The sequence below is a fragment of the Otolemur garnettii genome, unplaced genomic scaffold (assembly GCF_000181295.1).
Source record: "Otolemur garnettii isolate 467f Iridium unplaced genomic scaffold, OtoGar3 scaffold00001, whole genome shotgun sequence".
In the NCBI taxonomy this organism is placed as follows: domain Eukaryota; kingdom Metazoa; phylum Chordata; class Mammalia; order Primates; family Galagidae; genus Otolemur; species Otolemur garnettii.
In genome coordinates this window covers 25,940,683-25,956,231 of record NW_003852396.1, presented here as the reverse complement: position 1 = coordinate 25,956,231, position 15,549 = coordinate 25,940,683, and the positions used below count along the sequence as shown (strand labels likewise).

Sequence of the window (15,549 nt, the reverse complement as noted above, 5' to 3'; positions counted from 1 at the left end):
GCACTTTTACACTGGTCTATACTCTGATCAATATCACTTGGAAAATTGTTCCTGGGTCAGGTCCATACAGGTTGCCACCTCATCATCCATTGCAACAAAACCTTCAAAATCTATTCCTTTGAATTCTGCCATAGGACATAGATTGTTTGATGGGGTCAAAACATCATGCTCTTGGGTTTTGACAAATCCAACTTTCTTTAAACACTTCTATATTATTTCTGGCTGAATCTTTTTCCAAGTAGAACTGATCAGAAGACAGCATCTAGAACATTAGCTGATGCAGTGGATGAAGTTGCTTCTGCAGGTGGACCACAGGTTGATGTTTTAATAATGACCCACTGTAAGGAGGTGGGCTCAGTAGTACATTTAATATGTTTTGATGATACCTTGGTGAAGAGGTTGGACTTTTGAGGTCATGTTTGCAAGCAGAAATTTTAGTGTCATATTTGTGAGATGATTCACTTGCCAGTGGCCAGGACAGTTGTCTACTTTCAAGTAGAATAGACAGACCATTTCTTCTTCATGTTTTAGCACCTGCTACCCACTCCTCAAATAGGGCACCAGTCTTCCATGTGCATTTGTTTGATCTCCAAGTGTTGGGGAGGTGTTTAGGCTTCAGGTTCTTGAGTGCTCTTGGCTTTGCTGATTTACTGATCACCGAAGGCTTAAGTGTCTCTCTGGTTCAGGTAGCACAAAGCAGAACTATAAAAGTTCTTTGGAAAGTTTTCTGCTCTTAGCATTTGTCACTTTTCATGATGAGGCTCCTATCAGGCATTACTTGGAAAATGCCTGCACTCAGCATTAAAGATGTCATCATCTGGGGCCAGGTGTAGTGGCTCACACCTATAATCCTACCACTCTGGGAGATTGAGGCAGGGGGACTGCTTGAGCTCAGGAGTTTGAGACCAGCCTGAGCAAGAGCAAGACCCTGTCTCTAAAAATGATGGGGTGTTGTGGTGGGCACATATAGCTACTCGGGAGGCTGTGGCAGGAGAAGTGCTTGTACTCAAGAATTTGAGGTTACTGTGAGGTATGATGCCCCGGCTGATGTTGCCAAGGGCAACAAAGTGAGACTCTGTCTCCAAAGGGGAAAAAAAAGATATCATCATCTCTGAAGCCTCTGGAGAAGAGAAGTCTGGGAACTTTTTTTTTTTTTTTTTTTGGAGACAGAGTCTCAAGCTATTACCCTGGGTAGAATGCTGTGGCATCATAGCTCACAGCAACCTCTAACTCTTGGGCTCAAGCGATCCTCTTGCCTCAGTTTGTCCATTTTTAGTAGAGATGGGATCTTGTTTTTGCTCAGGCTGGCCTCTAGCTCATGAGCTCAAGCAATCTACCTGCCTCCCAGAGTGCAGATTACAGGCATGAGCCACCGTACCTGGCCAGAAGTCTGGGAACTTTTTGATGAACTCTTCCACAACTTCTGCTGGAATTTCATTGGATTCACCACACAAGACTTTCTGGGAGACCTTGTGTTGCAGTTTAAATTTCTAAAGCCAACCACTTGATGATTGGAAATCTGTCACCCCAAATTTATGTGCAAATTTTTTAGCAACTTCTTGGATCTTTGGTCTGGATATTCAGGCATTAACTGCCCTCATTTGTTTAAACCAGCTTAATGTGGCTTCATTGACTTCATCAAGGAAAGTTTTCTTCCTTTTCTGCTGTAGGTCTCCCCTTTCCTTCCATAAATGTTCCATTGTCTTTCTTTGGCCACTACTTTCCAGAAAATATTGAGGATCAACCTTTTTCTTCAATGTCCTTTGAGTTCTTTGCTTTGGGCCATCATGTCTTCATTAACTATAAAATTTTTCAGTAGTTGTAGGATGTACCTACAATTCAGACCAGTCCTTCACGTTGAAGGATGTGATAAACAATATGATGTTAGGCCTAATCCAACACATGGTAATAATAAAACATGAAAAAAGAACATACTAAAGAAAAAATAATACAATTGGGGGCAAAGCCCATGGCTTCTACCCTTTGGTATAAAATGGACTCAGCTAGTCACATTACAGAAGGTAAATTATTATTGTGTGTAACAGTCAAAATGATTAAGATACAACATGTAGAAGTAGTCAATAGATAGATGTCACTCTTCCATTCAGTACATGTGGAGCTTATCCAGTTTATGAAAATTAGGTCAATTTGAAATGGTCCATGTAGAGAGGTAGTCATCTGCGGAGGTTCCTATTGTGTTCTGTAGTAACAGAAAATTTTCACAATTCAGGGTAGGCATAGTTGACTATAAAGCCAGTTTTTGTAATCTGTTTGCTGTCACCCTCCCCCGAAATCTCCTTGTATAGTTATTTACTACGTTCTCACAAAAACTAGGTCTGAGACTGTACATATATGCTGTTATTTAAAGAGAAAGGGATTAAAATTTTGGTCAATCTAAGAGCATGATGATTTTTAAAGTATATGAGACCCATACATACCAAGAATGTAAGCACTACATAGTAGTTCATTTTTCTTTCACATTACTGTTTTTTTAGTTTTTAGCTTATTTTTTTCCTTTTTTAAAGTAATTTTTTTGGATATAATTTAAAACTTACAGAACTATTATAAGAATAATAAAAAGAACTCCTGTGTTTTTTACTTAGATTTACTACCTTTTTACATTTTTTGCTCTATTTGCTTTGTTGTTGATTCTCTGCTCCCTTCCTTCCACTATATGCATGTTTTTTGTTTTGAGACAGAGCCTCAAACTGTCGCCCTGAGTAGAGTACTGTGGCATCACAGCTCACAGCAACCTCCAACTCTTGGGCTTCAGCGAGTCTCCTGCCTCTGCTTCCCAAGTAGCTAGGATTATAGGCGCCCACCACAATGCCCAGCTATTTTTTTGGTTGCAGCCGTCATTGTTGTTTGGCGGGCCCAGGCTGGTGTACCCCGCCAGCTCAGGTGTACCCCACCAGCTCAGCCATGCATGTATTTTTTTAATATGCATGTATAATTTTTAAATTTCTTAGAGAGTAAGTTGTAGGTAATCATGTTTTTTTGCATTATTTACATTTATAGGCCTTAAGTATTATTTATTCTCTTTATAACTAAGATAGTTATCAGAATCAAGAAATATTACATTATAGTACTATTATCTAATTTACAATCCATATTCAAATATTATCAATTGTCTAATAATATTATTCTTTTTTTTTTTCTTTGTGGTTTTGGCTGGGTTTAGGCTTGAACCTGCCACCCATGGTATATGGGGCTGGCGCCCTACTCCTTGAGCCACAGGCGCCGCCATCTAACAATATTCTTTATAGTTTTTTTTCCCTTCCTCAGTCCAATTCAGGAACATACATTGCATTTAGCCGTATTTAACTGTCATGGTTGTCTTTAACCTTGAATAGGCCCTCCACCTTTCTTCATATTTCTTGACCTTGATATTTTTGGATATATGTCAGTTGCTTTGTAGAGTAGTCTTTAATTGGGTTTTGTCTGCTGTTTCCTTGTGACTAGATTCAGCAAGAATTCCATGGATGTGATGTTGTATCCTCAGTTTTACCTTATCAGGAGATACATGCTGTCAGTTTGTCTCAAAATAGATGATGATAATGTTGTTTGGTCGTGTCTTCCAGTTTGCTCCCCTATGAGGTTAACTTAGTTCCCTTTGAGATCAAGAGTAATTTATGTTGAGACTGTATAAATATCTTCCTCATCAAATATTTACCCACTAGTTTTAGTATCCATAGATGATTTTCTAAATATTATTTTGTACATTTAATAGTTGGCATTTTCCTTTAAGGAAGAATCAACTTTTCTTGACTTAAGATCCTTTTTCTGGTGACCTGCTCTACCCAAGCCCTAGAATAAGTATATCTTATGCCAAGGGAATGCCTCGATTCCACTTGTGGTGTCTAAACTTCCCCTGCTATTCCTTCACCTCTAAGGAGAAGTTTAGGCCCCGTGTTTTATTCTTCATCTGTTTCCTCATAGGCTAGAATAGATGGTTTCATCTTCACCCTCTTCTAAGACTTGCCTTGATCACTGTTAGAGGATTCATCATTCCTTTTGCATTTTACTTCTCATAATGCTTTGTACTATCAGCTATTTTAATGTCAGCCATTTTATTTTGTACTTTGTTTGCTTATTATAACTGTTTGTATCTCCACTAGACTACTAGTTTCTCAAGGGCAAAGATCTTACTCATCTTTATATATCCAGCATCTAATAAAGAGGTTAGTTAACAATGAGTTTAGGTACTCATTAAGTTTCACTGAGTAAACAAACAGCAGAACAAGAACCATAACTGTGACATAGGGTTAAGCTTCAGCCTTATGGACTCATTTTTGCTGCCTGAGTCTAAACTGTTGTTTTCTTTCTGGGGTTCCTCCTAACCTTGTAGGTGGACCTTTTAACTGGTATATACCTTAACTACTGCTTAGATATTGATAGGTAGCTAGGTGATCAAACCTAATGGATCAAGCTCATACTTGCCTAGGTCACTTACTGATGATTGGGCCATATGGCTTCTGTTGCTCCTGTGCTTTCCTTTCTAAATGGATCTTCCTTTTTTCCCTTTCTCACATGGGCATGAGTTAGCCTTATTGGGTTCCTGATTTTTTTTAAAACAAGTATTAAAGATTTCTTTGTTCTTATTCTGCTTTATTTCTAAATGGTAGATTAAATGTAAAATTATATTAAAGTGGAAGAGAACAAGGAAACAAAACCAAGATTAGGCTTTATATTGTGATAAGGTAGGAGGCAAATGCAAAAATGCATCTCGTAAAGACCTTGCTTTGAATAGGGCACAACTCAGTTTCAAGGATGATTTTTCCTGAAGCTTTATGATCTCAGGAGGTCATAGTGAGGGTGGGGAATAACTTCAAGTTACTCCAGAACTTCTCCTGGCCATTATGTATTAATCTATGTTGTGAAAGATGAAAAGTGGAAAATAAAATGTAAATGTTCCCCAGTTTTGACCATGGAACCCCTTTTTTTTTAAAAGAACATCTTGAGGAACTAATCTTTTCTAGAATGTCTTGGGTGATGCTGTCTAGCCATTAAACAAGGTGAAGGCCTTGTGCTTTATGACAGTACTTCAGAGGAAAGGTACATACTACATCATAAAAGGGATATAGATGTCTTAGGTTTAGTTTAGAAGAGATGATTTAGGTGGGTAAGGCATCTGGAATCATTTTATATGAGAAGTAGTTTGTTAAGACACTCTTCATGAAGAAAAGGAGATGGGAGTAAATTGGGTGGAAGGGGTCATGGGAGCTATGCGTTGTCAGTTGTCTTGAGAACTGTGATGTGGAAGAAGGAAAAGAGTTTCTTTGTGGATACATGAACAGACACCAAAACCATTGAGTAGAAGTCACAGCAAGACCTGTTTCTACTTAATATAAGAAAACTTTGTAATTGTCATAATTGTGCAGATATAAAGAAACTACCTTAGAAACTAGTGAGTTCTCTAGTGCTAGAGTTCCCAGACTGGGGAGATGTTGTGAAGACTTTAGCATAGGATTGATGATAGCATTGAATAAATTTTAAGATTCCTTCTAACTGAGAGGTCTTAAGATTCTATTAAAGTGTAATATAGGTTATTTATAATAAAGACAGGAGATGCCTGAGTCTGCCTTTGGATATAATACAAAAGTCTGTATTTCTAGTACCTAACATGTAGTAGATATCCAGTAAATATTTGTTAAATGACCTATGAGGAAAGACAGCAAGCTACTATTCTCAAAAAAGGTAGAGAAGTCTAAACGGAAGTACTCTGGATAAGCGGAGTGGTCAGGCTGATGAAGTCAGGCTCCTGGTATCCTAGTCTTTGCATTCTCGCTCACCTTTGACCCTATAAAAAGTAGATTTGTTGAAGCATAGTTAGAAGTAGAGGGGAACATCATTCAAGAGATGGATTTCACCTAGGTTCACACCCTCATTTTGTGTCACAGGTGTTGGAATTGTTGCAGAGATAATTTATCATGATCAGTTTCTCTTTCTCAGTATATATAGAAAGAGAGCAGTCTCCCGAGTACTTACAGAGTGATGTTATTTGGAATGATGATGCTCTAGTGTGGAAATTTGTTTCCCATCTCCTGCCTCTTTCTACCTTATCTCTACAAACTCAATCCCTACTTTCCTCTGGATATTCAGTGTGTTTCATAGAGTTGAGTTGCAAAGTCATTCTTTACCTATATCATCATATGAACTTGTAAGTTTCAGAACTTAAGTTATATAAATGATTCTGTAGTAACAATTCTCTTAAGTTTAAACTCTACATAGCTACTTATAATAAGTAAAGAAAAACTATTATATGCTTTATATGACATTTGGAATTACAGGTTAGTGTCTTTCAGTCTTCTGTATTTGGGGGAAGTTTAATGGAAATTATACAATCCTGGTGTGGCATATATTCTACCAGTGGTTGGTTGGTACTGGTGGGGAGGAATATAGTTTGTTAGTAGTAATTAAAAATTCTAGATCTAGGCTGGGCACAGTGGTTCATGCCTATAATCCTAACACTCTAGGAAGCCAAGGTAGGTGGATTGCTGGAACTCAGGAGCCTGACCAAGAGCAAGGCCCTGTCTCTAAAACTAGCCAGGTATGGAGGATGCCTGTAATCCCAGCTGCTCAGGAGACTAAGACAGGAGAATCACTAGAGTCCAAGAGTTTGAGATTGCTGTGAGCTATGATGCCATAGCACTCTACCCAGGGTGAAAAAGTGAGACTGTCTCAACAAGAAAAATTCTAAATCTATTGTATATAGATTTTGGTTTTTTTAAAAACTAAAAAGTTTGGTTTGAAAAGTTGTTACCCTTGCTTTAACATTTTTGGACAATTTTGTGGCTTCCAAAAATATAAGATCCATAGAGGGTTGAACTTTCATTATAATTATTCTTGATTTGGGGTTGTAAATTATTTTAATTCTTCTCTGATTCTTTCCCTGAGCATCCAATTCAAAGGAGTCTCTTACTTTCTATATATTTGTCTGGGTTTGCCCTAATCATTTGATATTTATCTCAAGATACAAAGCCATAATATCTTTATTTTCTGTTTCACCCATTATAATCTAAATTGGGCAGTAAGTATCATGCCTTTATATTCTCAGCATTTTTTTCTACAGTGCCTTGGACAAAGGAGTCTAGGAAGTTAGTAATTTAATTCAGGGCTGGGCGTGGTAGCTCACACCTATAATTCTAGTACTTGGGAGGTCCTGGTGGGTAGATTGCCTGAGCTCACAGGTTCAAGACCAGCCTGAGTAAGAGCGAGACCCTGTCTCCAAAAATAGCCAGGAGTTGTGGTGGGCACCTGTAGTCCCAGCTACTTGGGAGGCTGAGGCAAGCAAATTGCTTAAGCCCATGAGTTTGAGGTTACTGTGAGCTATGATGTCCTGGCACTCTACTGAAGGCAAAAAAATAAGACTCTGTTTCAAAAAAAAAAAGTAATAATAATAATAGTCTCAGTGCCTATGGCTCAAGTTGCTAAGCCTCCAGCCACACACACCTGAGCTGGCGGGTTCGAATCCAGCCCAGGCTGCCAAACAACAATGATGACTGCAACAAAAAATAGACAGGCACCTATAGTCCTAGCTACTTGGGAGGCAGAGGCAGCAGAATCCCTTGAGCTCAGGAGTTGAAGGTTGGTATGAGATGTGATGCCACGGCACTCTACCAGGGTGACAGCTTGAGGCTCTGTCTCAAAAAAATAATAATAATAACAATAATTTAATCCAGCTTGCTTATTTTATAGGTAGAAGATTCAATAATTTGTTGCTTCATTTGATGCATATTATGTATACTTGTATAGCATGGATATATAATAATCAGCCTTAAATTAGGCCTGTAATTTATTATAAAACTAACGAAGTCTCAGAATTGAGACCTTCTAGACTACCAGCACCACCGCAATAGCATTTTTATTGTTCCTCATAGTTTATAAAGCTCATTTACATGTATCATTTTATTGTATCCTCAGAAATCCTATGAGGTAGGGAGGTAATTTTATTGTTCCCATTTTAGAGTAACTTTATTGTTCCCATCTTATATCCATTCTCAATTCCAGGCTTTTATAATGAAACTAAGATCCAGAATCAACTTACTTATAATCGATAGTGGGGGATACAACCCAAGACTTTAAATTCCATGTTATACCTGTGCTGTTATATCATGCTTCTTCTAGGTTATCTATCTTGTTGGCAATGGACAGGATTTCTTTTTAGTAATTCAGCCATCCAGTATGAGTTGACTGAATACTCAGGCTGTAATACAGAATATATTTTCAGGTGCCTAAGGGAAAATAAGACTCCTATAGCATTTTGTTCTCACTACACATAAATATACACCCACTTACACCAATGCACACCTATTTGTATAGCAGTTATCACAATGCATGGTAATTTGTCTTTTTACACATCAGTCTCTCAAACCAGACAACTTTGTGCTTCTTAAACATCCTCTAATTATTCTGTGAGCTCCTTTATAGCCTCAATACTAAATATAGATTCTGACACATAAGTGCCTAGTTTGTGGAATTCATGAATAAACAAATGAATGAATGAAGAAGTGAATTCTGAAGTGAAAGACATGCCCTCTGCGTGCTTATAGTCTTCTTAGGGAGATAAAATATTAAATTTATGATAAACACAAAGATAAAACAAAAAAACTTATTCTTTTTTTAAGAGAAACTTTGTTTATAAAGTTTTTTGGGTTTTTTTTTTTTTTGATTAATATAAAACAGATTCCCAGCCTGTAGTTCATGTAATTGCTTCCCGACGTCAGGATTGGTCAGAACATGAGATTGCAATGGAGACTAGCCCCACCATAATTTATCAGGATGTATCCAGTGAATCACAGTCAGCTACTTCAACAATCAAAGCTCTATTAGAACTTCAACAGACAACAGGTATGAATTCACATGCTTGGTTGAATGAAGCATGTTTTCTCTAGATATGGGTTGTGCTAAAATACTACCTCTGGTTTCTTGTTTGTGTTTTTTTCTGGGGGGGGGCTTGCCATTCTTTGAGCACATTTCCCCCCTCTGGACTTGTCTATAATCATTGGTACAGTCTATTTACTTGTTAATTCATTAAGATGTGCACAGGAGTGCTGAAGCACAGATGGACTGTCTTAGAAAGAAGAAAAAAAATGACAGTACTTTGTCCTCTTTTTTTCTCCTGCTTAAAAAGTCCTATTGTTTCTAGCTACCAGAAAGAAGTAGATCTGGACAGGCATGGTGGCTCACACCTATAATCCCAGCACTTCAGGAATCTGAGGCAAGACCAGCCTGGGCAAATAGTAAGACCTCTAAAAAATAAGAAATCTTGAAAAAAATAAAAGAAAAGAAATCTATAAAAATAAGAGATCTCTAAAAAAATTAGAGAAATGAGCTACTTGTGGTTGTGTATATCTGTTGTCTTAGCTACTCAGGAGTCTGAGGCAAGAGGATCACTTGAACCCACGAGTTCAGGCTGAAGTGTGCTATGATTGTGCCACTGTACTCCAGACTGGGCGACAGAGATCATGTCTCAAAACAAATAAACAAAAAAGGATATCGCCTCTAAGCACAAGGATAGGTGCAGTGTAGTTGCCATTTGTGTTCAGGAATAGCAGGAGGCAGATTGAAGGCTCCTGCCATCTTCCTTGATACTGTTGAATAGTTTTGTGGTTATTATTGGCCCTTGCTAACATTTTGATTTGTTGTAACTTTATCTTCAGATTTATTTCTTCATAGAGCATAGGTTAGACACTTGAGCTTCCATACAAAGCTGTCCTTATATAAGAAGGTCCTATCAGTATTTCTGGTTACTAAATACCTTTGAAAAATTCTAGAACAAACCTGTGGAAGTTACACTGACTTTTCTATAATAAATCGAAGATTGTTTGATTGGTGACCTTAGCAGCGACCTCATCTAACCCTTTCATTTTATGAATAAGTAAACTGAGATCTAGAGAGGTTATCCATTTGGTTAGTGGCAGAGCAAGACCAGACCTTTTGGCTCCTGGTTTAATGTCCTTTCTACTCATGGGGTGACTTTTGTATTCATTTTATTTTGTTTTGCTTTCTTTATTTAAATGATTGTTTTGCTTTTGTCACATTATGTCCTTGGTAGGAATGATCATTCAGTGGAGTTAGTCACTGGTTATTGTTAATTATTACTTCCACTGTGTACTATCCAAAGATTACTAGTATTTAATATCAGTCTTCAGTTAATCCTATTGGTGTCATTTTTGACCTTAGGTATTTCCTTAGTTCCTTGTCTTTGTAGTGCTGAGCTATTTCCATTAATTCCTTATAGAGACGAGAATTTTGAATGAATAGATTTTGTAGAAAAATTTGTAAGTGAATTCAGTGAATGTATTCATGGAAACCATTCTCTATTCCAGGCTTTTTTTTTTCCCCTAACAGTGAAAATTTGTATTCTTAAGAATCATTGAAGACATTGTAGCACTTCTTTGGAGATATGGGTAGTAGCTTCAATTAAACTGGTTATTGTGTTGTACTCCTGGGGAGATATGCCTTAGAGCAAATCATGCAGTGTATTGCTTATTCACCCTTTGTTTTTAGGCTGAAGAACTCAAGACTATCTGAAGAAGGGTAAAAGAAATACCCTAAGGGGGAGTGTGTGCAAGAGAAACACCCACTAGGTTATCCTAAAGATAATAGGGGAAAGACTTTTATATGATTATATGAGTCCTTGGCAGGCTGATGAGTATGGTTATACAAATTATACACTGTACAGCCATGCATAGCAGTCTGCCTTGTTCATTTTTGTTTGTTTGTTTGTTTTTGTTTTTTTTGAGATAGTTTCACTGTTGTCCTCAGTAGAGTGCTGTGATGTTACAGCTCACAGCAACCTCAAACTCTTGGGTTTAAGTGATTCTTTTGCCTCAGCCTCCCAAGTACCTATGGTGCCCACAACAATGCCTGGCTATTTTTTGGTTGCAGCTGTCCTTGTTTAGCAGGCCTGGGCCAGACTTGAACCCGCCAGCCTCAGTGTATGTGGCCAGCGCCCTTCTCACTGAGCTACAGGCGCTGAGCTTGCCTTGTTCTTTTTCACTGTCTACTTAGTCACTACCAGTGTGGTACCCCAGAGGTCTGGTTCATTATTCCCGTGGGCAACTCTGGGTTTGGTTCTTATTCGTAATAAAAGTTAACTTTTCTTCTGATTTTTTATGCAGTAAAGGAAAAGTTGGAATCTAAACCAAGACAACCCACTATTGACTTGAGTCAAATGGCAGTGCCTATTCAGATGACTCAAGAAAAAAGACATTCTCCTGAGAGTCCATCAATTGCTGTGGTAGAGTCAGAACTAGTTGCTGAATACATCACTACTGGTAGGTGTCCTGTTAAAATGTACTAATAAGGTAGAAGAGCCTTTCTGGATTTCATGGGATGGTTGTTTGGGAAAAAATATATTCTTTTTATTGTTAGCTCTTTTCCTATTTGTTTTCTGGAAAATTTATATCATCCTTGGGATTTACCCTATTTCTAATAACTAGGGAAAAAAATAACATATTACAAAGTTTGCAAGTAATATAAAACTGCAAAGCTGACCATAAATAACATCTGTGAATATAGTGCAGCAGTTGTAAAAAGAGGATAAAATGTCTTTTATCTAAGAACAACTATTTTTATATATCTGGATTTTTAATTTGGGGGGAAATGGGTCAAGGGGACAAGAAGGTATGAAATCCAGCTATTTTATTTTAATATTAAAAAAATGTGGAAAACCCTTAAATCCCTGTAAATACTCAGGAGTTCTGGTGGAAAGCAGATTAGGTATTTGTTTAAAATGTGGTCTGGCAGCAAAGTACTAGTGAGATTTTCGGATGGCATATATGAAGAAGTAGAGCAGGAAGGATAATCGATTCTTTCATATTCTGATGAGACCACATCTGGAATACTGCTTTTCTCTTTTGAACACTTCATTACCTCGTGATTTGAAATAGTTCAGGGAGTAGTAATGTGAATTAGGAAAGCTGACTTATGAGGCAATATGTAGAGAACTTCTATCTTAAATTTTCTTAAACAGTGATTAAAGGAGAATGTAAACTTACAAATATTTGAAGGCTGTAAATGCCACAAAGGAAAAGGAATTTTTTGGCATAATTTTATGAGATATTATTAAGACTTATGGGTTAAAATTACCAAAAGGATGACTCGGTGCCCATGGCACAGTGGTTACAGCACCAGCCACATAAACTGAGACTGGCAGTTTTGAACCCAGCCTGGGCTAGCTAAACAACGACAATCACAACAAAAAATAGCCGGGCGTTGTGGCTGTGCCTATAGTCCTAGCTACTTGGGAGACTGAGGCAGGAGAATCAGTTGAGCCCAGGAGTTTGAGGTTGCTGTGAGCTGTGACACTACAGTGCTCTACCAAGGGTGACATAGTGAGACTGTCTCAAGACAAAAAAAATAAGCAAAAGGGAATTCTAGTTAGGATACAGAAAACCATCTAGAATCTTTCTTTCTTTTTCTTTCTTTCTTTTTTTTTTTTTTTTTTTGAGACAGAGTCTCAAGCTGTTGCCCTGGGTAGTGCTATGGTGTCATAGCTCACAGCAACTTCCAACTCTTGGGCTTAAGCAATTCTCTTGCCTCAGCCTCCCAAGTAGCCGGGACTACAGGTGTCCATCACAACGCCCAGCTATTTTTTGGTTGTAGTTGTCATTGTTGTTTGGCAGGCCCGGGCTGGATTTGAACCTGCCAGCTCTGATGTATGTGGCTGGTGCCCTACCGGCTTGAGCTATAGGCACGGAGCCTAGGGTCTTTCTTTAGAGATACTTAGCACAAAGTTAATTGAAGTAGAGGCTATTATTCTGGGGAACTCAGTATTAAACCTCTGGGGGTAAACTAGATTATTAAATGGTAAATAGATGAAAAGACCTGTGATTTCTTCCCTTTACTTATCCTTTTCAGAACGCACTGATGAGGGGACAGAGGTTGCTTTTCCCCTTCTAGGTAAGTGGTGTGCATCCATTTGAAGTATCATGGAAGGTAAAAGATGATTGTTTGGGCGGGGGGGCACCACTTAAATGGATGCGCTCTACTCTGATCTGGTAGAGGAAAGGTAAGCTCCACTTAATGAAAGGAAGACAGATTTTCCTTTTGCAGAATAGTGGAATGTTTTCTCAGAAATGAGCAGTCTGTCATTAGAAAAAGTAAGAGTTGTTTAAAGAAATAAATTAAGCAGTATTATAGTGTTTATATGGCCCAGTTAAGGTCACTTCAGCTGTTTTCTGAATGTTCATTCTGTGACCTCCTTTCACAATCTCTACCCACCATACCTGCAGTCATATTGAGCATTTTCTTTGACTTCAAAACCAAATGCTTGGCTGTGCCCCTTGTATCCTTCTGTGGTGGACCTTATCTTTCTTTTCTTTTCCTAAACTCTGGGAAATTACTGTGAAGAAATGTATGGTTCTTGAAGGAGGTTTATTTTTAAATTGGCTTAGTTGTTCTATTTAAATCCATTTCATTTCTTAATAAAAAACTTAATACGATAATTACAAAGATTAGTATGGGCAACAGAAACAGATTGTATAATCTGTGAAATTTATTTATTTTCAAATGAAATTCATTTCTGATGATTCTTTCATTAAACAACTATTAATTTCCTTGCTTAATTTTAGTATTTCTATAATTTGTTTTTTCTCCTATTGAGTCATATTGTAGATTATTTCAGTGGTTGTTTTAATGTAAACCTTAACTCCTTTCAGTTCAGGTAAGCACATATGGAAGATTTTATTAACTCAATATAATTTAAAATGTACATATAAACATTGTGAAAAACACTGGTGATGCTGGTGATATTTCACTGGATAGTTTTAAAGTTCATCCTTGGAGTACACAGATGGCATTTTTACATTGATTTCTATAATGATCATCTTACTCTTGGATACCTCACTGGGAATTTTCTGAGCATGAAATTTCTTTTCTAAACATGATTTAAAATTATAGATCTAAGTGTATTAAGTGTATGAACACTAGACTTATGGATTATTAAGAGAGTTTTAATAACTGCAAAGTTCTTATCTAATTTTCAGGTTTGTTGTATTTTATCTGTTCCTGCTTCAAAGGATCATTTTCCTAGTAACCATAAGTGTCTGGGTTTTTGGGGGGGGGGGCTGGTTGTTTTTCTTTTTGGGGGAGGGGGGACAGAGTCTCACTAAGTCATCCTCGGTAGAGTGCCATGGCGTCACAGCTCACAGCAACCTCAAACTCTTGGGCTCAAGTGATTCTCCTGCCTCAGCCTCCCAAGTAGCTGGGACTACAGGCACCCACCACAACGCCCAGCTATTTTTCTGTTGTAGTTGTCATTGTTGCCTTAGCTGGCCGAGGCTGGATTCAAACCTGACAGCACTGGTGTATGTGGCTGACGCCCTACCCACTAAGCTACAGGCAACACCACCATAAGTGTTTTTAAAGCTCTATAGATTTAGTAGTTGTAAATGCTTATACTCTTTAAAAAGTTGAAATTGAGTCTGGTAAAAGATAAATTGGCATTTATGTAGATACATATAGTTTTAGTTACTTCATGAGAACTTTGTAGCAAAAGAATAAAAAGTGGGTTATTTGCTACACCATATTCTTTTATTTTGAGACAGAGGCTCATTATGTTGCCCTTGGTAGAGTGCTGTGGCGTCACAGCTCACAGCAACCTGAAACTCTTGAGCTTAAGCGATTCTCTTGCCTCAGCCTTGCAAGTAACTGGGACTACAGGCCCCCACAGCAATGCCTGGCTATTTTTTGGTTGCAGCTGTCATTGTTGTTTAGCAGGCCCAGGCCAGGCTCAAACCCACAAGCTTTGGTTTATGTGGCTGGCACCCTACCCACTGAGCTACAGGTGCTGAGCCACTACACCATATTCTTAACCCATTGTGTCAGATGAGCTAAATTTCAGATACTAGTATAGATTTTTCTGTTCTTTTTGTAACCTTACATTTATTTAGTACTTTATAATTTAAGGATCATTTTTCAGTCTGTTACTTCATTTGATCTTCTTCTAGGTAGAACAGCATTATTTCATTTTTAAAAATCAATCAAAACAAAACCTCTTAAGTTTTAGGGGCTAATAGTGGATAAGTGACCTCTTCAGATTCACTTAGCTAGTTAGTGGCAGAGCAGGACAGAATCCAAGTGTGACTCTTTGGTCTGATCTATTTCATGCAGTATCACCCTGACTTGTTAGATTTTTAGGAACTGTAAGGATATGAGACAGTTGTTTCATATAAAGAACAGAATACCCCCATTGTTTGTATTGCATTTCAAACAGAATAGGAGATTAATGAACTTGAATTGCCTTACTCTCCTTCAAATATTAGTCTGGGATTATAGAAACTGATTATTGCTTTGTTACCCTAATATGATAAAAACCAATGGAGACAATGAATATGCCTGACAGGAGGATGTAACTTTAAGAAGTTTGTTCCCTCTTTGTGAAAAGTGTTTTCACAGTGCTTCCTCATACATTTCTCATCTCATCCTTATAAAAACTGTTATTCCGGCTCGACGCCTATAGCTCAACCGGCTAAGGCGCCAGCCACGTACACCTAAGGTGGCGGGTTCGAATCCCCAGCCCGGACCCGCCAAACAACAATG

At 37.9% G+C, this 15,549-nt stretch overlaps 1 protein-coding gene across 1 annotated transcript in view; it reads left to right on the top strand.

Moving 5' to 3' along the window:
• EMSY (EMSY, BRCA2 interacting transcriptional repressor) overlaps nucleotides 1–15,549 on the top strand; it is a 106,660-nt gene that overhangs the window by 77,422 nt on the left and 13,689 nt on the right. Inside the window, exons 16-19 of the mRNA XM_012803220.2 lie at nucleotides 8,686–8,850; nucleotides 11,127–11,282; nucleotides 12,868–12,909; nucleotides 13,668–13,672. Coding sequence (XP_012658674.1) covers nucleotides 8,686–8,850; nucleotides 11,127–11,282; nucleotides 12,868–12,909; nucleotides 13,668–13,672 — 368 coding nt within the window. The remainder of the gene's footprint in view (nucleotides 1–8,685; nucleotides 8,851–11,126; nucleotides 11,283–12,867; nucleotides 12,910–13,667; nucleotides 13,673–15,549) is intronic.